General features: G+C 38.8%; 1 protein-coding gene across 1 annotated transcript in view; it reads right to left on the bottom strand.

The window, feature by feature from the left end:
* LOC111871713 (WD repeat-containing protein 60) overlaps positions 1-17,184 on the bottom strand; it is a gene marked incomplete in the record, with an annotated part of 56,416 nt that extends 39,232 nt beyond the window's left edge. Inside the window, 8 exon segments of the mRNA XM_033754371.1 lie at positions 882-992; positions 3,308-3,457; positions 7,581-7,721; positions 7,827-7,980; positions 11,229-11,476; positions 13,389-13,843; positions 14,580-15,018; positions 16,984-17,184. Coding sequence (XP_033610262.1) covers positions 882-992; positions 3,308-3,457; positions 7,581-7,721; positions 7,827-7,980; positions 11,229-11,476; positions 13,389-13,843; positions 14,580-15,018; positions 16,984-16,998 — 1,713 coding nt within the window.
* Between the last annotated feature and the right edge of the window lie 6,516 nt (positions 17,185-23,700).

Raw genomic sequence — 23,700 nt, forward strand, 5'->3', positions numbered from 1 at the left:
GTCTTCATTAACAGATTTCTTTCCTGATTCAACTTTCACAATATCCCAGGTGGTTTTAATTTTATTGTTTGATTTTAGAATTTGGCTGTTATAGTTATTCTGTTTGGCTTCTTTAATGACTTTTGACAAAATTTTACAGTACATTTTGTAGTGACTTTTTAGTCTTGGATCATTACTGTCCCTACTGGCCAAATATAGTTGTCTTTTATGTTTACATGAAGTTTTTATTCCAATTGTTATCCAGGTGGATTTGTTTTTATTTTCATTTTTGACTATTTTTAAGGGAAAGCTTCAATAAAAGATCCTCAAGTATGTGTTCAGAAAGCAATTAAATTTAGAATCAATTTTATTGCTGTCAAATACATTGTCCCATGATTCATTACTTAATTTTGTGACAAAATCTGCCATTGTATGCTTGTTGATTTTCCTTACTGTTTGATATTGTTGATTACTGGACTGAAGGTCAATATTATTTATTTCTATGAGTTGAGCATCATGATCGGTTAAGCCATTTATAAAGGGTCCTACAGTATAGTCTCTTAATTTTGATTTTATTTTTGATTATCTCAATAACAACCTGTTCATATAAAACAGGTCTACCTGTGTCAGCCCCTTCTCCAGTTTCCACTATTACGGTTAGATCATCTCCCATTTCCACCCTCACCCCCCCAATCCCAACAGAGGCTGTATAAAATGAGAAGAGGATGAAAAGCCTAGTTCACATATGTCCACTTCTCCAAAGTTGTGTATATAACAAATGAAAATAACAAGGACAGACAGCATGCAGACAGAATAACCTATGGTCAGATAAATGGGAGTTACGTACATAACAGATGGTTATATGTCTAGCACTTGATGTTCATAAAGTGCATTATACATGCCTGTCCAGCAGATGAAAGGAACCGGTTCAGTCTCACAGTATCGACCCTCAGTCTCTCTTTCCAGGACTCAGGATCACCTTCCAATGTGTCTCCACCAACTCCAAGATGGTCCTGGAATAAATACTATATAATTTACTGGATAGACTACAACTTAACAAGCAACTGGCTAAAAGATTAGAAATATATTATACAGTGTTTTGTAAAATGCCATTAAGTTCGAGCTACTAAAAACGTAGAACTCTAAATGTGGGAACAAACATCCATCTGTAAAAACTTAAAATGTCTTAACTTGAACTACAGAAATCAATGCAACAAAGAAATATCAATACTGGCCTCATATCTGTTACATTCAATTGCAGAGTCATTATTTATTCTAGACATGAGAATACAACCCACACTGAAATCAGATAATCAAAGTAGTAATGTTCACAGATTTCTTATAGTAACTGCAGACTTAACTCATTCAACGATACAGTTCATTTTCGTGATATACCATCTGTTTTACAACAAGAAGCAAATTATATATATATATATTATTATTATTATATATCTAGTTTATTTCCTTGTACTGATTACATGTTGCTGCCAATCACAGTGGCTGTGCGGTCTAAGGCATTAACTGTCTTTGCCCGCTCCAACACTGGGATCATGTGATTGAATCCCACTCGAGGCATGGATGCCTGTGTTGTTTTGTGTGTAGGCAGTGGCCTTGCGATGGGCTGATCCCCCATCCAAGGAGTCCTACCTACTGTGTGTGGATTAAGAAACTGAAGAAGTGGCCAAGGTCCACAAGGGCTATACAGCCACATACAGATAGGTTACATGTTGTTAAAACCTTGAGATGTTTTGGTCACACAAGATCGTGTAACATGTACTCAATGCAATGAAATAAACTAGATTCACTTACACGGTAATTTGCATGTTCTTCTAACTTACATAATGTAGAAAATAACATTATTACTAATCTACAATAATTTATGAACAATGCCTCGCTAATTAAGGAAATGTTTGGAGAGAGTCTGTCTGTAACTGTTTCACACATTGCATCAATAAAGCAGTTTTTATCCCAAACAAGCAATGCTGCTTATCAGTGAAGAAATTCTTATGTCTTCATACAGAGGTTAGAACAAAATTTAGGCTTTATACAATTTCAGAAATGTCCCAGTGGAATCTGAAATAAGCTGAATGATGATAGCCTGAACACCTCAGTGCTTTATTAGTTCCGATTATCAAGGTTACACTGTACTGTCAAGAGCTTCAGTCAGTTTCAGGTAAACTGTGTCTAGATTACAAAAAAACTGAAGGACTTATGTGGGAGGCATGTATGACAGCATTACTGACATCTCCATATCTCTTACACTAAAGAGGGCAGTTTATTGAACATATTTTCAGTGACAAAACAATAATACATTTCTGATCCCTCAAAAGGAAGGGTCAGCAAAAAGAGTTCATACACACTGCTCTAGGCAATGCTAACCATACTCAGTCTTCATACAAAATACATAATAATATTTGTTCCTTTTGCACAACTCACGGAAGTGGGTGGTACTATGACTGATAGGGTAAATTAAAAATGGCAAAAATAAGTCTAAACAGAAATAACAAGAACATACTAATGATAGACCGCCTCTGTGGTCTGGTGGTCACAGTTCCTGCCTACAGATCCAGAGGTCCCAGATTTGATTCCAGGTGCTACCAGATTTTCTACCGATGAGGTCATTGAATTTTTTCAATTGACCTAATCCTTCCGGCCACACTATGGCCCTGGGGTTGACTCAGCCTCTAACAGAAATGAGTGCCAGGAATTAAATAAATAATTTTCCTGGGGAGTAAAGCGCGGCGGGTGCGTAAGGCTGACAACCTTACCGCCATCTTTGAGCCGATTGTCTAGATAATGTGGGACCCTCAACGTCTCACAACCCTATGGGCCTTCATGGCCTGTTACAGGGATAGCTTTACTTTTACTTTTACCAGATTTTCTAAGAATTAGTGGGTCTGGAACTGGGTCCACTCAGCCTCATGATGATAATTGAGGAGCTATTTCAAGGAAATAGCTGCTCCAGTCTAGAAAACCAAAATTAATGGCCGTGGAGACTTGTTGCGCTGACCATGCGACACCCTCTATCCACTAAAGTTGGCACTAAATTTGCCAGCAAGTGGTGGTCGCCGGGTTGGTATAGTTCACTTACAGACTAAATCCACAGTTGGTTTATACAAATGATATAATCTGAATGGGACAAACATAACTTCAAACTGAAACAAAGGGTCAAATTTTGATTCTATTATAAACAACATTCTTTACGAAATGTAATTAAGGATGAAAAACTGTGGACTTTTAGTACCTCAGAGGAAACATACACCACTCAATCTATGTATACATTTAACAGAGTAATTATCATTAACTAGATTTATACTGTAAATATCACCTGTGAAAATATAGTAACTTCATCCACAGAGTTCTTGTCACTGTTCCTGGTTTGAAAGGAGACTGGCTTCTGGGTCCACTTATCCTTACAACTTATTTCATCAGTCTGTACTTCTTCACAGAGGTTATCTTCATTAGTCTGTACATGGGCCTGAAGCAGGGGTTATCACATTCAGAATATCAGTCAAAATAAACTGTAATGGGAAAAACAGCAGAATGGATGTCTGTAGGTGGGAGTCTTTCTGAAAAACTTTCCCACATGCAGCTTTGTCACTCAGAACTACTTAAACTGTGTTGTATGTTTCTTCAATTTATTTATTTACTTTATATGTTCATGAATTGTGGCTCAGTTCAAATATTTGGGAACAACAGTAACAAACCAAAATTTGATTCAGGAGGAAATTAAGAGGAGAGTGAATTTGGGTAATGCTTGTTACCATTCAGTCCAGAACCTGTTGTCTTCTCGTCTGCTGTCTAAAAGCGTAAAAATTAAAATATATAATAGTATAATTTTGCCTATGGTTCTGTATGGGTGTGAAACTTGGTCCCTGACATTAAGGGAGGTACAGAGACTGAGGTTGTTTGAGAACAGGGTGCTGAGGAGACTATTTGGACCCAAGAGACATGAAGTGATAGGAGGTTGGAGAAAATTGCATACTGAGGAGCATCATAACTTGTACTCTTCGCCAAGTACTATAATTAGAATAATCAAGTCAGGGAGGATGAGATGGGCAGGGAAAGTAGCATGAATGGGGCAAAGATGACTACAAATAGGATACTGGTGGGAAGGGCAGAAAGAAAGATACCACTAGGAAGGTGAAAATGTAGGTGGGTGAATAATATTAGGATAGATCTTAAGAGATAGGGTGGGGTGGTACGGACTCGATTGATCTGGCTCAGGATAGGGACCAGTGGAGGGCTCCATAAAATGCTGGGAAGTTCTTGAATAGCTGCACAACTGGTGGCTTCTCAAGAAGGGCTCAGCTCCATGAAGTTAGTTATATGTTTATGATTTATTCAACAGTGCTCTCAATAGCTAGATGATAGAGTAGGATGACTGGTGAATAATAAATAGGAAGGAATATGGGGGGTAGTGGTCTGAGTATTACACTGGCCTGGAGGGACTGAGAAAAACAATGACAAAACTTCAGTCAGGACAGCTGGTCTCCTGGCTGAATTTTTAACCCAGGACCTCTCAAATACAAAGCAGAAGTGCTACCCACTGAACTATGATGCTCAGTAATCTGTCATATGATTTCTATATTATTTATTTGTATTTCTTCTTGGTTTATTTAACCATGCTTTGTCAACTGCTTAGGTTATAGAAAAATGGATGGTGTAATGACTGGGAAGGCTGTAAAAAGGAGCTCTGGCCTACTTTAAGTTTCCACTCTGGAATTTGTTCGAAACATCTAGAGAAAACCACCGAAACCAGAATCGGGAGAGCAGGTCTGTGAACTGAGATACAGGGACCTCCTCAATACAAAGAAGTACCAAATGAACCATTTCACTGTGATGTTTAGTCACAAGACCTTACCAATATATTTTAACACCTCAAGTGGTGTTTTGTGTTTGTTAACCTTTAGGTTGCTTAGCATGCAATGTTATGGCCTCCAGCAATATGACATCCTTGCTGCTTCAACATCCTGATGGCTGCAACTTCAGAAACATGGGCACCAACACTAACTTTCTGAATGCATTCAGACTTCTTGCATATACTTCCATCTATCAGGAACATACTGAACTTCAAGTTAGACCTCTGTGATGAATCCATATAGCATCTATAGAAGAATTTGTAAATTGCTGTATGAAGATGTGGGGTTAACATATTGTGACATGTTGACCCCTACCTCCCCAGCGGTATGTGGCGGTGACGTAACGCTCGCGTTACTACGGTAATAGGCGAGTTCCCGCCCCGCCACTCCCCTCCGCGGTGACGTCACCGACGGATATCGCGGTCGCTAGGCAACGCGAATCAACAGCGGCGACGTTACGATAGTAACAGCGGTGACCTCCGCTAGCGTTACATAGCAACACAGCGCCAGGCAAAAAGGGTGCTTATTACGTGGCCGTTTTCCCGTATTGTCCGATCGGGGCTACATAGGGAGCAGCGAAGGCTATTCACAGGGAGTTATAAAGCAACAGTCGCCGAGGTCAGTTGTACTAGTGAGTTGTACTAAGTTGTACTAGTGAGTTGTACTAAGTTGTACTAGTGAGTTGTACTGTAACAGTCGCCGAGTTGGATTCAGAGTCAGTCAGCCAGTCAGTTGTATTGTGGCATTTGGAGTGTACTATTTGTGATACTGCAGATAGCAGTAATCGTCAGATTGTAATTTGGGTGATTGTAAGAGCGAATGTGAAATAAAATTCGCTATATAAAATACATCGTGAAGTTATTTGTCGCGATATACCCCGCGATACACGACAATATAATACAAGCTACACTTACTGATCTTGGCCACAAAACAGACAGCAAAAATGGAAATCCACATGTATTCTGAAACCAGTTTCACAACACAATTAAAGAGTTAGCGTATATTAACTCAATTTTTTTTATTTATACTGATTTCAAGATTCAAGAAAACTTAGCCAGCACAGGTTGTATGGCTGATCACCAGTTACTTGGCAGTGAAAGATCTAACCACGAACTGGATCAAGAATTTAAAATATTGTGACTTGCTTCAGTAACTATAGATGGGGTTTGGATTGGTAATCAGATTTATTGAACACTTACACTCTCATAACTACAAATAACTAGAACAGTCTACTGTGTTACATACTCTAAAGACCATTGTAACTACAGCACACATAAAGTCTCCTCAATCTTCACTAGCCATTGCTTGGTAGTGGCTTTAATGGTGGATGTTCCCCTTCCTCTGGGTTCCCAAACTGTCCCCAGCCTCAGGTATCAGCTTCTCACTTCTCACAACTGCAACTCTAAACTGACTCGACCACTGAACTTGTCCTCATTATATAGCCCCAGCATGGACCGCACAGAAAATGTCTTTTCCATTACTGCATGTTTTCTCATTACCATGGAAATAACATGTCCTCAGAGCTATTCCCTAACAGTGGTTGTTGTACTGTCACCTATTTACACAGCTGTTACTTAGCAATGGGTCTACATGTCACAGTATTTTAATTTAACAAGGTATGTAGGTGGTTCACGGTTAACCTTGACTTGATTTTGCTCCTGAAAATGTGGGCACCAGAAAAATAAACTCTTTCATGGACAGTTGGTTGCAACAGTGCACTCACTGCCTGGCACATAGCCATGTGTCTCAGTTCTGCACGTTAGAGCTAGTACATGATGACATCGATCTTGTCACACCTAGTGTAGAACAGTGTTATATCATCATCTTCACAGTAAATGAGAAAGTGCAACTAGCAGAAATTCTTCCTAGGTTCAGTAAACGGTATGGGCAAGAGACCTTGTCACATGCAAGCATCTATGATGGGCACATTAGGTGTTTTGAATGCTGTAAAGAAGTTCAAGACACAGCTATCAGCTGGCAATAACAAGCAATTCAGGAGAAAAGACATGGGAAACTGACAAAGGTCAACCTACTGCATTGCAACATTCATCCATGTATGACAAATTTAACAAAGGTGACACCGGAAACACTGGGCTGAGAAATCACACACCACCCTCTTTATAGCCCTGATATAGCCCTCACTGAGTTTCATTTGTCTGGACCAATGAAGGTGCATCTAGCAGGGTAGAAATTTCAAACTGATGATGAACTCAAACGTGGTGTCCTGAACTGGCTTCACAGTCAGGATAAAACTTTTTATGGTGCATCTTCTATTCCTGTTGCTCCCATGTGGAGCACAGGGCACCCATGAAACTCTTCATTTCACTTCAATTTCTTAATCTAAGACAGTCGGTAGGAATCCCTGATTGGGGATCAGCCTGTCGCAAGGCTGCTACCTAACACAAACAGGCATCCATGCCTTGAGTAGGATTCGAACCCATGATCCCAGTGTTTGAGTGGGCAAAGACATTTCACACCTTAGACTGCGCGGCCACTGTGATCAATCTTTTCTGCTGGTATCAGTAAATTTCCAGGGAAATAGAAAAATTGTGTTAGTTTAAAGGATATGGAAAATGAATGAGTTTGATTCTGGCACATATAGTCTTCTTGTAAAAAAAAAAGTCCAGGTTATTCTTGAATCACCATCATGTTTCTTTGATTTGAAAGGCCACTGATATGAAATTTAAATGATGGTTCCTGAAAACAATGCACATGGGTGACATATAGTCTCATGATTACCTGCAGAGTGTTTGAGCATCCATAGATCTTCATATACACTTCATACGGAACAGGAGTGAGCTCAAATAAAGTGAAATTCACTGTATCAAGCCGAATCATGTCAAGAAGTTCCTCACCTCTCTTCTTAGCAGTAGCAGTTGCCTGTTCATGAAAAGTTGAGCTTTTTATAAAGGAAAATAATAAGACAGAAAAAATCTTAAATAGAGGATTATAACATAATAGACAAAATGGGACTCTATAACCCACCTTCTTTCCTTGTTTTCTTTTTCTTGCATTGGCAAAATTGATAAAATTTAAATGTGTAACTGGTGTAGAGAATTTTCTGTTGTCATCCATTTTACCTTCTTCATAACCCTCATCAGCTGGCACATTGTGTTCAACTGTATGAGATACTGTCTTCCTGATCAAACAAAAAGAGAGACTGTATTATTGAACAGACATGCAAATGGATGCTCACATCATTAGTACGAGTATGTACTGATGCTATATACTGCATTCTGAGCTACTGACAGTGGCATTAAATGAACCACAATTAAATAAATTAATATGCAGTGAACATCTGGCAGAGAAAACATTCATGAGTTTTATATCACTGTCATGAGAGGCATCCTGATTCCAAGCAGTTCACTTGCCATAATCCAGTAAGTATGGAGAATGAGATGTCACAGTGACATTAATCTACCAGCTGCACAAGGAAAACTTACAGAAACCCAAATTTTTATGATTTTTACCATTTTCTGGTCTTTCACACAGATTTCCATTTTCTGTTTCACAGTCAAAACATACTTCTACTTTAATGCCTGAATGGGAAACAGACCGATGGAAGAAAGATTCCAGACATTGATCACAGATTCAACTAGTTTCTATTGCAGTCATGGATCACTATAACTGTAGTAATGGCATGTGGAGGCGGGGAGATGATGGTAAGCACTGCTAGTGGCTGCTGGTGAACAGATGTGCATTGCAACTTTGTTTCTGAAGTAAATTTATATAAATTGTAAATGTTCTTTGAAACTTCTGCTACTTGCATGAGAATTCCAGATATGCTATAACTGAACATTTATTATATGATGTTGGTATGAAATCAATAAGTTTCAGACATAATGAATTTTGGAGAATGGGTGATGTGTATGTAAGTTTTAAACTCTCTTTGACACTTGACTGTGCTAACACTTAACACATGCTCTACAGTTATTCACTCTGTTCATTTGGGTGCAGCTAAGGAACTAATGCAGATAAGTTAATCTTGTAGTGAACATATACACACAGAATGAATATAAATGCCTGGTGTTTAACTAAATTATTAAGCCCTTTGCCCACTACACCAGGGTTATCCCCAGACAGTGCAGTGCTTCACCCATAATAACCCAGCCTGTAAATTATACAGAGATCTTTTACATTTTTCTGATGAGACCTACAGATTCAGCAACAAACTGTACATACTCTGCCATCATCTGACAGGCATTTGGAAGTATATGAAAGTTTCTTCCATTATTCAGCAGTCAAAGGAAGGCAAAGCTCTGAATTAGTGTTACCACTCAATGTATCAGCTGCATGCATAGCCAGCCTTGTGTGAGATGGTGGCTTGGGACAACTTGGTGCTCCATATCACTGTTTAAGGGTCCTCTGCTTTATTAACATATGCCCCATAAATTGACTACCGGTGCTCAGGACAGCATACAATTAGGATCACACAAAATTATACAGAAATGAACATGCTAAGATATCATAATTTGTTGTTAAAAAGACTGAATAGAGTAAAACTCTTAGAATTGAACCCAGGATGTACTCAGTTCGAATCCTAGCCGGGACACCTGCTATCGTGACTGTGTTTGTGGATTTCCTCAGTCTTTCCAGGCAAATGCAGAGAAAGTACCTCAGTCAGGCCATGACCACTTCCTTCCAAATCTCTTCAAGTAACCAAGTCACCTTATCATCTGACACATACATAACCCACTAGATAAATTGGAATTGTTGTTAAAAATGCTCACACTTACTGTAGCAGTATGGTGACACTTTTTTCAGATGCAAAACCATTCATAAAGAAATTGCCTGGTGCATAGGTTTTCAGAATGGTCTGCTCTCTTCAGGTTTCCAACTAAAATTTTGTAAATGGCTTTAACTTCCTACTCATGTTATCTTCCTTGAACTGATCACTTGGTAATATTTGTTAAAGAGTAGAAAACACAAATCTTGTCATTATGAAATTCTCTCCATCCACTTTTCTCTCTTAAGACAGATATTATATCCTAGAAAACACTGAACTAACAAACATTAAAGGGATTTTCCATTGCCTACCAAAAAGGTGTTTAGAAGATGAGGTAAATCTAAGAGATACGAGTACAAGACAATAACTTTCAGCATCTTCTATAACATGAAGTTAGATTAAAATCTAAAAAGGTAAAGCTGTCTCTGTAACAGGCCACTGAGACCCATAGGGTTGTGAGATGTCGAGGCTCCCATATTTTCTAGATAACTGGCTCACAGATGGCGGTGAGGTCAGCCTTACATGCCGGCTGCCCTTTACCCCCAAGAAAATTTCTGGTGCTCATTTCTGTTACAGTGTGACTCGACAACAGGGTCATAGTGTGGCTGGAAGAATTAGGTCAATTGAAAAATCCAATAACCTTATCAGGAATTGAACCCACAACCTTCCAGCTTGTAGCACAATGCCTCAACCAACTACACTACTGTGCGCCCTCACATATGAAATATTATGATGAAACATGTCACATTTTGAGAAACTTACTTTCATCCAATAAAGTCACAACACTCCTGTTTACACTTAATATCCATTTGGGGACATAATCTCAGAACAGAATCTGCAGAGGTGGGGAAAATTTCAGGGGCAGGTTTATGTGGTTAAATGAAAAACTAAACTGAGCTAAATTTCACTGCAACATCCAACTGCTACATACTCGTATTATGCCCACTTCTCAACATCCACCGTGTAACCATATCAACAATTCATTGGATCTATGCCCACAGTTTTCTCTGAAACAAATTCCTACACAGGGCTAAATGGAGTATGATGACAAGCAGTTAATGCGGTATGAAATACGGGCTGTGAAGTTGCAGTGTGATCACACCACTTTGTAAATTCTCCCCCAAATCAACTATGCCTCAGCTTACGCTTCAAAAATTTGAAGAGACTGTGGACCTGTCATCTGACAGATTACCGATGAATGAATAAATATAAGCAGGAAAGAAGCATTTTGACAAAAACATAAAACACATAGTCAATTTCCTCAAAACTTACAAGCTTTGAAAACAAAGCTAATTTTTCACTTTTCCCATAAGTGAACATAACCCCTCGTTCACAAAACTGACATCAAAATGTTATTATTATTATTGTTTTGGTTGTATAGCCCTTTGTTGGGCTCTAGCTGCTTTTTCAGTTTCCTAATCCTATACAGAATCTGTTGGGCTCCTTGGACAGGGGATCAGCCCGTTCAGAGGCCGCTACATATACACAGAATAAACAGGCACAGACATTCATGTCGAGAGTGGGATCTGAACCCATGACCCCAGCGTTCAAGCAGGTGAAGAGAGTTCATACCTTAGACAGCCACCATGATCAGTACCATCGAAATGACAACATCCATGCTGAAGTAAGACATTTAAGGATCAAAATGATTTCCAGCTTACTCTTGAGGAGACATTGCTTCATTCTCTCTATCTAATGCCGTCTTGATTTCTTGCATTTCCCTGCTTTTCCTCCTGCGTTCAGCCAAGTCATAGTTGCCAGAGTCCAATTTTTTTTCTTCTTCCACAAATGGTTGCTGTCGGGGTGTGAGTTCTACAAGCCCCGACTCACTGTCATCAGTACTGTTACTAACATCATTCCCAATGTCTGCTCCTTCATCAGACATGTCTTCAAAATCTGATTCATAATCCTGAAAAATTAACAATTGTGTATGACAGTGCAATGTAAGATCTACAATATGGTTTTTCATATAACCTTGGGTACACAGTCTCCTTAAGTACAAACTATGTATGGTGTATACTACCCAACTACTCATCCATTTCAAGTGTCTCTCTCTAAAACCATTAAAGTAAAGCTGTCAGTAAAATAGCATTTTAGTTTTTGAGACCATGAACCATCATAACTTGTCAGTGTCTAATGTTTTTACTTAAAAACTCATTGCATGTTTTGACATATATTGGTCATCTTTAGGTGGAACAATGTCAGAAAGTTAGTTAATAAATTGTTTTACTCTGTTTTCTATCTTATCCAACATGGATCCAGTGTTCTGTATGTTTACACTGATATTTCATATTCATTATTCTCTTTCCTCCTTTGTCACCTTTTTTATTGCATACAGTGACACTGTGATGGCACAAGTGTGGCTCATAACAAGGACTTGTTTATAGTGACAAGAACCACTGCAACTGCCCATTTCATAATGGAAAACCACTGCATAAAACATGGGCTTTTTTCAGGCACTTTCATCATTACGAGTGATTCCTAAGTAGCCTTCCCCCTCCATGTTTTCCCATAAACTTTTGCACCAACTGCATTTGCAGTTTTGCTTTCAAAGTTACTTATATCTAGCAGTCTGTAAAGGTCCAGTTAACACATCCCCTCTTTCCTATCCCTGTCCAGGAGAAAAACTGCATTCCACAACCTAACTGAGAGCAGCTTATGCCCTCCAAGTTTTAACCACTGAGATGTGTACATCAAATGATGTTCTCTTCAGTCCAGTAGCTTGTTTCACTGTGTGCTGTGTTTGTGATTTTGTGGCTGACATAATGAGAGGTAACCTGGGCTACCAGTGCAATATTACAGATGCAGAAACTGCAGATGGCACAGATCACATCCACGTATGTTACAGTGACCATTTTTCCAGTATGTGTGGCAACCTGTTCATTTGAACAGGTTAGAAAATGAAAGAGTTATGAGTTCATGTACAGTTTACACGCCACTACAACTTACCTTTTTATAGTCAAGTCTAATGGCTGTTTCACAACCACTTATTTACATAACATCAAGAAGTTATGTGCATTCCAACTGTTATGTTTAGAGCAATCCATAAAGGTAAACGGTAAAGTTGTCCCTGAGCTTTACTGATTAAGGACTATGCCATGAAGGCATATAAGAAGTGGATGTATAGATCCACATTTTCTTGACCTTGACACTAGTTGGAGGTGACTGGTCAGCTTCACGCCTTTGCCGCTGTAATCTGTCCCTTCAGTTCAATACTAGTAAACAGTATTTTTTTTTCATGTATGCACATGCAGCAAATTAAGAGTAGAATGTGGGAGAGATTTACAAGCATTTGACAAATAATGGACAAGACTTTGATTCATTAGGATGGCACCTAATTAGCAGTCAACTGCAGGTAGAAGAGGTTATGTAAATTTATGAAAATCTTAACACTTTGGTTCAGTTACTGCTACTGAAAATGAGAATGTTGAATTATTCTTTCTTATTTCCAAATCCCCACTAGAACCACTCCAAAGGAGGAGGAGAAGAGTATTGCTGTACCTGCATTATTACTAAAGTCTTAGTGCCTTATAACTGGAAGTTAGGGGAGGACTTGCAGTCTCGTATTTCCACCACTCTCAAATATGAGTGACTAGAATTATATGTCCATCTAAGTGTATTCGCAATCCACTGAGTTTCAATAACCCTGTACTATTTATTCACTCACACGAATAAACGCAAAGTTTATATTTAAAAAGATTTACTTTGCAGTGACTTGGTTTCCCAAGTACTGTCAAAACAAACTGAATTTCCAAATCCCCAATAGAAGTTCCTTCCATAAATCTTTAAATGGTGCTCTCAGTTTACAATTACTATGATACCTCAAAATCATCTTCATATTCATAGTCTCCATCATCATAATCATCTTGCTGTTGCTCATGAGTGCCACTGCCTCCCTCAGCGACAGAGGCTGCAGTAGAGTCAGTCGCCATGTTCTCAGCAGACTGCTTCTGCCTATCACTTGAAACTCTTGCTCCCTCAGGGTCACTTCTTGCCACCTTCACCTCTTGTGGACTCAGTGTTCTAGTTCGTGTGCGGTCTCGACTCAGTCTCTTTGGCTCATAAACCCTTTCTGCTTGCTGACCCCGATCTCTGTTTAGCTCCTTCCCTTCTGGGTGTTTGAGTTTGTTTGGCAGTTTTTCGGTTCTTGCTACCTCTTTCTGTGTAGATCCGTGATGTCTACTTTCTACGCGCTTTATATTCGAATTTGAAGTGGGGACTGTATACTTCTTCACACCTCCTTTAGTGGTACTGGTCACCTCTGGTTTTTCTGCAGCTACAAATAACAAGAGATAGTCACTACACAATAATGAAAATACCAGTTTTATTTGTAACCAGTAAAGGTAAAGCTATCCCTGTAAGAGGCCATGAAGGTCCATAGGGTTGTAAGATGTCGAGGCTCCCACATTTTCTACACAATTAACTCAAAGACAAGCTGGTTCACAACCTGAAGTGTATATTCACCTGCAGAAATATACTACATGATTGGCCAGATGAAGGTGCTCATAACAAAATGATCTGAGATCTCTCCTTCTACTCTGCAAGTTGATTTGAAGAGATGAAAAACTGACAAGTTTCGGTACAGAATTTCATAATGTTAACAAAAACTAAAGCCTGGTCCCATATTTGAAACAATTTAGTTGAAAGTAAAATATATGTGTTACCAAGAAAATGAATTCATTAACCCAGCTCTATTAACTATAGTAAACAGAGGAAGACTTTTAGTAAAATAAATTCTTTAAAGACTCCTTTGGACTCAACAATGGAAAAATTATCACTTTTATTTTCAGTTTAAATTTATTGCATAGTTCCACCTTCTCCTCCCAACAGTGCTTGCCTGACGTATCCACTTCCTTGCTATCCTCATACCTTAATTTCAAGGAATTCATTTCCTTCAAACAAAAAAGAAAATTACCATCTTGTACTTAAATTCATTTGCTGTATTTTATAAAGGCCCATGAACATAGAATTGATGGTATTATATTATGATGCCTACTTAACATCCTACTTACTGCGGGTAGCACGGTATGACAGCTGGGTCCTATGGGGTGCTGCATCTCCAGTAGTTGCTTTTCTCCCTGGGGTTCGATTTGGTGTTGACAGAGGATTCATATCTTTGTTACTTGTTTCCTTGGTAACGCGGCTAGTAGAGCGAGATTCCCTTGGTTGAAATCTGTCCTTCTTCACATTATCACTTGATAATCTTGTTTTCTCTGCTTCACGTTTTAGCACTTCAAGTTTTTCTCTGACTGAAGAACTCACCTTCCAGTCCTCTTTCTGGGACTTCTCTTTACTAGTACGAGAGCCTGATGAGTCTCTTGTTTTGTTGGTTCCCTTATCCCTACCTGATTCATATTTAGAACGAAGATCTTTGACACCATCTTTAACACTTTTCTTTTGAGGTGTACTGCTCTGTTGCTTTGCATCATATGGAGATTTCTTTACAGCACCCTGTAATGCAAATGATTTCAGCTGACTACTGGCTATGTGTAGGGGTTTCAGGACTCTGGTAAAGTGTTGATCTTTTTTAATAATGAGCTAAACAAAACATTTCGTTTGGGCTTCAAGCGAAGCTGCAACCCTCACTAGCTGCATCTACTGTTTACTGAAATTCTTATATAGAATTCTTCCACCATGAGCAGTGTTCATATACCATGGACAGAAGACATAATCAGCCTCTCACTCAATTTTACATTCCGTACCAGAGGCTTAATAAAGAAAAACATATCATAAGGATACAATTCTTACAGTGCCATCAATATAACCATCTAGTATTAATGGTATTTATTCTTACCCATTATATGTTTTGACCTTACTTCTGGGTCATCTTCAGGGGGTATGCATACTTAAACATCAGTCATCTGAATTGTTATGCCATACATTCGAACACAACATGGGTGTTTCTACAGGTTACTTTAATTTTATTTTTAAAAATTTAATATAATTTTAACAATAATCTTAACCCAATTAAACAACAAAATATGCACTGAGATTATGCACCACATGTATATTTACATAGATCTTAAATACATTCTCACATAGTACATTACATTTACATTAATTTTATTGAGTGAGTATTCTCATATTTATACTTACATATCTCACTACAGGACCTTATGAGAGATATCCAATTGGATAATGCTTATGAGCAAGGGATTGATGTTCTATTAGAATATATGGCATTACATTTCAGATGATTGATGTTTAAATATGTATACCACCTGAATATGTCTCAGAAATGAGTTCAAAACATGTAGTGGGTAAAAATAAACATTATTTATACTACATGGTTGTGTTGATGGTACTGTAAGAATTATTCATATGAAACACAACAGGATGCTACAATCAAATATCTTAAGAAACATAATACATAAAACCTGGAACTTATGAATGAAAAGGATCACGAAATTTCAGAAAATATAATTAACTGCAAAAATGTTGTGTATTTAATTTCATGGTCTTGGACTATGTTGTTCATGTAAGATTTGTGGTTTTCATGGCGGTGACTATGAAGAAAGCAGTGGGATCTGGCACCGTGTAGATGTGGTGTTAACCGATGTTTCGGAGGAACGTATCACCTCCATCTTCAGGTTAGAAGAAAAAATAAGAAAATCTGCAAGCAGATTTTCTTATTTCTGCTTGCACTTGTTCTCACTGTCTCTTCGCTTGCGAATTTTCTTAATTTTCCTTCTACCCTGAAGATGGAGGCGATACGTTCCTCCGAAACGTCTGTTAACACCACATCTACATGGTGCCACATCCCAGAAGACTGCTTATTTCATATGTTGTTCATATTTGAAAATTTTGAGAATCACAACTGAAATCTGCCGCTCACAGGAGCTGAGCGGTTTAAGGCGTATGCGGTCTTGAACCGCCGAAGCACTGGGATCAGGAGTTTGAATCCCGATCGAGGTATTGATATATGTTGGTGGTATTGTTACATTACTCATTGTAATTAAAGTAGTTAGCTGGTCACGGTAGCCGAGCGGTCTAAGGCATGTACTGTCTTCGCTCGCTTGGAAACCGGGATCGTGGGTTCGAATCCCACTCAGGGCATGAATGTTTAGTTTGTGTGTGTGCGTTTTTCTGTGTTTGTGTACAGGTAGAGGCCTTGCGACGAGCTGATCACCCGCCCAAGGAGTCGCACCGAATGTGTAAGATCCAGAAAAAACGAAGTGAACGGAGAAGTTCACTGGGGCTGTAGTGCCAAGAAAAAAAAATTAAAGGACTTGCAATGACCCGACTCCAAGAAGTTCCACAAAATGCTCACAGGAATTTATTTCAATTAATTCAGAATCGAAATAAGCGAGAACTGAAGGAGTCTAAAATGTATGTGACGTACGTTTACCACGGTTATAAACCAGACCATGCATTGTTAAATTTACTTCATTCGAACACGTACATGCATATACTTACTCTGTCGGGCGGCATGGTGTCTTCAATTTTCACCAAATGTATGTGACAAACTTAGAAGTAAACAAAAGTATGCGTCTTTCAGTATCCCATAGTGATGTACTATTTACAAACAAAGCTATTTGAATGTAGTTATCGTAGTTATAGTACGACAGAGAAATTATTGATTTAATTTCCCGGACTACCGGCAGAATGCATTACTTTCCAACATCACGTCATATGTCTACAAGAGTCTCCTCACAATGCTCACAGAATGCACTAGCTAAGCAGGCTCCGAACCGGAAATGACGTAGAAGAACCACCCATTTAATGTGGGCGGGAAAATGTAATAAATCGTACAGGATTTTTCTGCAATTGTGAAGGTTTCTCATTTTCAAAGAAGGTGAAAGCTCATAAGGATTTTAAATACGGAATTTGTTAAGACAGTTGGAGCCCATCTTTGTCTCGAATTATGCCAGAACAGAATATACTACGGTCACAGTTTGTGGTACCAGTTTCCCTACATCGAGGTTCTTGCATTTTGAAAAATTTTCCACCAGGATCTAGTTTCCAGGGCGGTCCTACGCATCCAGAAAAGAATATAACGATCCTGGGCGAAGCGTTCATATATTAGGGTAGGTGTGGTGCAGAACCTTCTTCCTTAAATAAACAGCAAACTTTGGATTTATAAAGCTCATCCAGGAAGTTATGAATAGGATGCAGAAGCATGAGGACTAGTGGGCAAATGGAAATTTGTGACAGCAAGGAAGGCTACTGAAACTACTGATCACATCACAGTTATGTAACCAGGTTGGGTCAAATAAGGAATACTGTTTCGGGTGAAAGAGGAGGAAAGATTAGAAGCATGGTGTAACTGACAATGCAAGGATTTCTGCTGGAGAACTGTTGGACTGCTGTTGGATGCTGTGTCTGAGCCGCAGAAGTGGGATATCCTGAGATAGCAAAACTGGACAGTCGGCATCTATCTTTCCACCTGACTATCTACATCTCGGAGACCTGTGTATTATGGCCGAACTTGATTGGTACATTTTGTCAACACCAGTGTCAGGAGAGAGACTGTGTTAAGCACGAGAATCTTGTTGTGGAAGGAGATTACATAGAGATGAGGTAAGGCAAGGGAGGTGTGGAAGCAATGTGAAGTATGCATGGTCTGCTGCAAGTAAACTTAGATTGTGGGAGTACAATGAAATAGTACACCAGCTATTCATAGACTTTAAGAAAGCTTATGATTCTGTTGAAAGGGAAGTATTGTACAATATTCTTATAGAGTTTGAGGTGCCCATGAAACTAGTTAGGCTGATTAAAATGTATTTGAATGAAACATATATTGAGGTCTGTATAAGTAAATATTTATCTGATAATTTTCTTATCCAAATTGGTCTAAAGCAAAGATATGCTTTATTGCCACTGCTTTTCAACTTTGTTTTAGAATGTGCCATTAGGAAGGTCCAGGAAAACCAGTTAGGACTGAAGTTAAATGGGACACATCAGCTGTTGTTCTATGCTGATGATGTCAATCTACTGGGTGATAATATAGATAACATAAAGAAAAACACACAGAATTTAATTTATGCTGGTAAAGGAGATCCTGTCACTTCATCTCTCTTTGGTCCAAATATTCTCCTCAACACCCTGTTCTCAAACACCCTCAGTCTATGTTCCTTCCTTAATGTCAGAGACCACACACCCATACAGAGACACAGGCAAAATTATAGTTTTGTATATTCTAATATATACGTTTTAAACAGCAGATGAGAAAACAAATGGTTCTAGACTGAAAGGTAGCAAACATTACCCGAATTTAATCTCCTCTTAATTTCCTCCTGAATCAGGTAATTTTGCCATTGCAAAGTTGAAATGATATAAATCGCCAGGTAGTGATTAAATTCCAGCAGAACTCATTCAAGCAGGAGATGAAATATTAAACTCTAACATCCATAAGCTAATTAATTCCATTTAGAATAAGGAAAAATTGCCTGATCAGTGGAAGGAGTCTATTATTATACCTGTTCACAAGAAGGGTGATAAAGCTGACTGTAGTGATTATCATGGTGTATCACTGCTATCAACTTCATACAAAATTTTATGCAATATTCTTCTCTCAAGGTTAAGTCCATACATAGATAAAATTATGGGGATCATCAGTGTTTGTTTCGAAGTAACAGATCAACTACTGATCAGATCTTTTGCATTCGTCAGATACTGGAGAAAAAAAAAACTGGAGTTCAGTGAGACAGTACAACAGCTATTTGTAGACTTCAAGAAAGCCCATGATTCAGTTAGGAGGGAAGTATTGTACAATATTTTGATAGAGTTTGGGATACCCATGAAATTAGTTAGGCTGATTAAAATATGTTTAAAAGAAATATATAGTAAAATCCATATTGGTTAACATTTTTTGTCTGATAATTTTCTTCTCCAGAATGGTCTAAAACAAGGAGATCTTTATCACAACTCCTTTTCAACTTTGCTTTAAAATATGCCATTAGGAAGGTCCAGGGAATCCAGGTGGGACTGAAAATAAATGGGACACATCAGCTGTTGGCCTATTTTGATGATGTGATTCTACTGGGTGATAATATAGATACCACAAAGAAAAACACAGAAACTTCAAATGACGCTAGTAAGGAGGATGGTCTAAAAGTAAACACAGAGAAAACTAAGTATATGTTGCCGTCTCATCACCTAAATACAGGGCAAAATCATGACATAAAAATAGTTAAGGAATGTTTTGAAAATGTGGCACAGCTCAGATATTTGAGAATGACGAAAACAAATCAAAACCTGATTCAGAGGAATCTGACAGAGGAATAAATTGCTGCAGTGATATTTTTTATTTATTTTCATCAACACTACCTATATTATTAAATTTTCNTATTATTAGATTTTCAATTTATTTATTTTCTAACGTTTTTTCTTTAAGGGATATATTTTGCTTAATTAAACTGGATTATCATTTAATCCGAACAACTTCCCTGGTCCAATTTATCCGGATTGGAGAAGATTTACTGTACTCGAGAATTTGTGTTGATGGACACGGTACACTCCCATACTTAGGTGACGATCTGACTCTCCCTGCTACTTTAGATAGCTATGTCATACCTCATGTAGATAATGTTCAGGAAGAAAAGTCCCATATGCTCAACGGGATCCCCCATATTACCGCTCTAGTCTCCAGTGTGTATGTGGTTATCACATACATGAAATTAATAACATGTGTAAAATAGAAGAGTTCAGATACTTGGAAGCGACAATAACAAATCAAAACCTGATTCAGGAGGAAATTAAAAGGAGATTGAACTCGGGTAATACTTGCTACCATTCAGTTCAGAACCTTTTGTCCTCTCGTTTGCTCTCAAAAAACTTAATAATTAGAATAAATAAAACTATAATTTTGCCTGTGGTTCTGTATGCGAGTGAAACTTGGTCTCCAACATTAAGGAAGGAACATAGACTGAGGGTCTTTGAGAACAGCGTGTTGAGGGGAATATTTGGAACGAAGAGAGATGAAGTGACAGGAGGTTGGAGAAAACTGCATGATGAGGAGCTTCATAACTTGTACTCTTCTCAAAGTATAATTAGAATGATCAAGTCAAGGAGGATGATGTGGGCAGGGCATGTAGAACGAAGGGGGGGAACGAGGAATGCCTATAGGATATTGGTGGGAAAGCCAGAAGGAAAGAGACCACTGGGAAGACAAAGGCGTAGGTGGGTTGATATTATTAAAATGGATCTTAGAGAGATAGGATAGGATGGTATGGATTGGATTGGTCTGGCTTAGGATAGGGACCGGTCGAGGGCTCTTGTGAACACGGTAATGAATCTTCGGGTTGCATGAAATGCTGGGAAATTCTTGAGTAGCTGCAGAATTGGCGGCTCCTCAAGAAGGGCTCAGTTGTATGAGTGAGTAAGTAAGTAAGTATAATAGAAGACCAACACTACTCTCGTTTCCAGATTTTTTGCAGGATGTCTCCTCGGCCTGCTCCTGTTACATGCCAGAGGTGTCTGTATAACCCATCTATTGTCGCTCTGGCGCAGGCGCAGTGGCATCTGAACAGCGGAAGGGTTTGAGGCGTTATTAATGATCATATTAATGATGGCTTTTTATACATCCCCCTTACTTCCTTGGACCGATGATTTTTCAAAACTGTTTTTGTAGAATATTCACAAAACCTTTACACTCTTTACCCTTTTGTTTATTTTCTTTCCATCTTTATCGACATTTTCTTTCTGTTGCCTTGCTCCTTTCTCTGTACACGCCGGGCAAACTAGCTACAATTGGGTTGCTTCCAACGCTTCATTAATTATGTAGCGTGACCTTTTTCTATGGCGGGGCATGACGTCACGTACGTAATAGTTATTCGATGTCTCACAGCGTGGCCTATATTTTGTCTGTCCGCAGAGGCAAAATGTCCCCATATTCCTAAATTAAGTGTAACACTTGAAGACAAGTGCATAGTGTTCCATAAAATGTTTTCTACCCACATTGCTGAGACGGAAGTCTCTGTATACCTACAGAATAAGATACACAGACGGTGGATGATTTATGAAAACACTGCATGCTTGTTTCCACTGGCACAAATTGAAAATTTCGCACATTTAAATTTATTTGTGTATGAACTTGATTTATGTTTTGAAGATGTAACTGCATACTGCTCGTATTTACTGCTTTACTTAAAGTCGACACTTTAATCATTGGAGCATTCACAACGAAAAGTTGGCAGAAATGCGACTCTTAACCTTCGTCATGTCAGCCACTCTAGAACAACACTGATGCACACTACATGAAAGCCTACGTGCGTTACTGCGCACATATGGAGCTCACCTCACGCTTAAATCCCTAGACATTTTCCGTCACAAAATATATTTCGAAACGCAAAACAGCTGTCGCACTGGCAAAACATTTCATAATTCGTTGTCTATGGAAAGTAAAATTAAAATACTTAGCTACTTATGATGCAGCACAAGCTGTAAAAGAGACTTCAATATGATATATAAAAAAGAAGCTATCCCTATAACAGGCGGTTGAAGCCTATAAGGGTTGTCAGACGTCGAGGCTCCCATATTTTTTAGACAGTCGGTTCACAGATGGCGGTGAGGTTGTCAGCTTTACGCACCAGCCACCTCCAAGAAGATTCCTGGTACTCATTTCTGTTAGAGGCTGAGCCGACCCTAGGGTTATAGTGCGGCTGGAAGTTTTAGGTTAATCGAGAACATCAAGTACCTCATCGGGAGTCGAACCTGCGACCTTCAGGCTTGTAGCATAGTGCCTCAAACAACTACGCTACCGCTTGCCTCCTTTAATGTTAATATGGAACTAAATTGACTTCAACAGATCGGGGAGCTACAGAACACATGCTGATAGGGAAATTACAAAAGCAATTATGAAAACTATATAGTAATACTCCTTATGTTAGTACAGGGATCCGATTTTGAACGTTAACGAACAGGAAACGAAAGTAAGGGTGGGGGGCAGCAGAAATGAGTTTTCTCGGAACCCTAGTAAGAGACAATGACGGATCATAAAAAGAGTGAAGATATTAAAGAAGACATGGGAATATCATATATGAATTCAACATAACGAAACGCTACATTAAACTAATAAATTCTTTTTGCATAGTCTACATTAATTGCATATTGAATTTTATTGGGAATGCTTGCTCTCTCCTTGTATTATATACAGCTCAGTCGGTATAGCGACTGGATGCGGGCTGGAAGACTGAGGGGCTGGAGTTCGAGTCCAGAAAGGGGCAAGAATTTTCACTTTTTCACGTCGTCCAGACCGGCTCTTGAGCGCACCCAGCCTCCTATCCGATGGGTACCCAGGGTAAAGAGGCCGGAACTTGAAGCTGACCACTCATCTTCGACTTGTGCCGAGGTCAAGAAAACGTCGGTCTACTCATATACACCCATCCCCCACACGTTTTCGTGGCGTAGTGCTTAATTACTTAAGCATAGGCACAACTTTACCTTGCCTTGTGCGTTAATACGTCCGTTCCATGCCACAAACAGACGTAGATGTCTCGCGTCAGAGCCTCGAGTTCAATTCCGGGTCACTTCGTGTGGGATTATTTAATTATTTAGTGGCACTGGAGCAGGTCTTTCTCCGGGTTCTTCTATTTCACCCTGCTGACGATTATTCTACCATTGTTCCATGTTCATCTACCATCGCCCTTGAAGCGTGTAACAGACCTGTCCTGGTGTCATATTGCCTAATTGTCGTTATTAATTTAGGCCTCCATTTCTGACCCGATATATTTGGGGAAAAAGTAGAGAAGAGAGTTTATATTTCAGTTATTTTCTTGTCCTGCTGTATGTTGTAGCTCTCTTTATTTTCAGTGTAAACTTTATTACTGGGTAACGTCTTTATTAGTGAAAGAAGAAGTTCATGGAGGTAGGCCTAGGCCCACTGGGGCTGTAGTGCCAAGGAAAAAAAAACTTCTTCATTAAGGCCGTTACAACACAACTATATCAAGGTCAGTGCCTGGTTTTGGCTCGTTGTTTACATTCCCTATAGAACGGACAATACTGTGTAAGATGAGGCACCGACTAAATAATTAACATTAATATTACATCCACATCACAAGCCTCCTATAACAGTTTTATACACAAAATATAGAATACTCTAATATGTCCATGGGAACGAAACAAAATCACAAAAACCAACGACTGACTCGATGATGTAAAGCGTCAATCGAAGAAATTTATTCTTGTTTTGTA

This window comes from Cryptotermes secundus, unplaced genomic scaffold, assembly GCF_002891405.2.
Source record: "Cryptotermes secundus unplaced genomic scaffold, Csec_1.0 scaffold514, whole genome shotgun sequence".
Classification (NCBI taxonomy): domain Eukaryota; kingdom Metazoa; phylum Arthropoda; class Insecta; order Blattodea; family Kalotermitidae; genus Cryptotermes; species Cryptotermes secundus.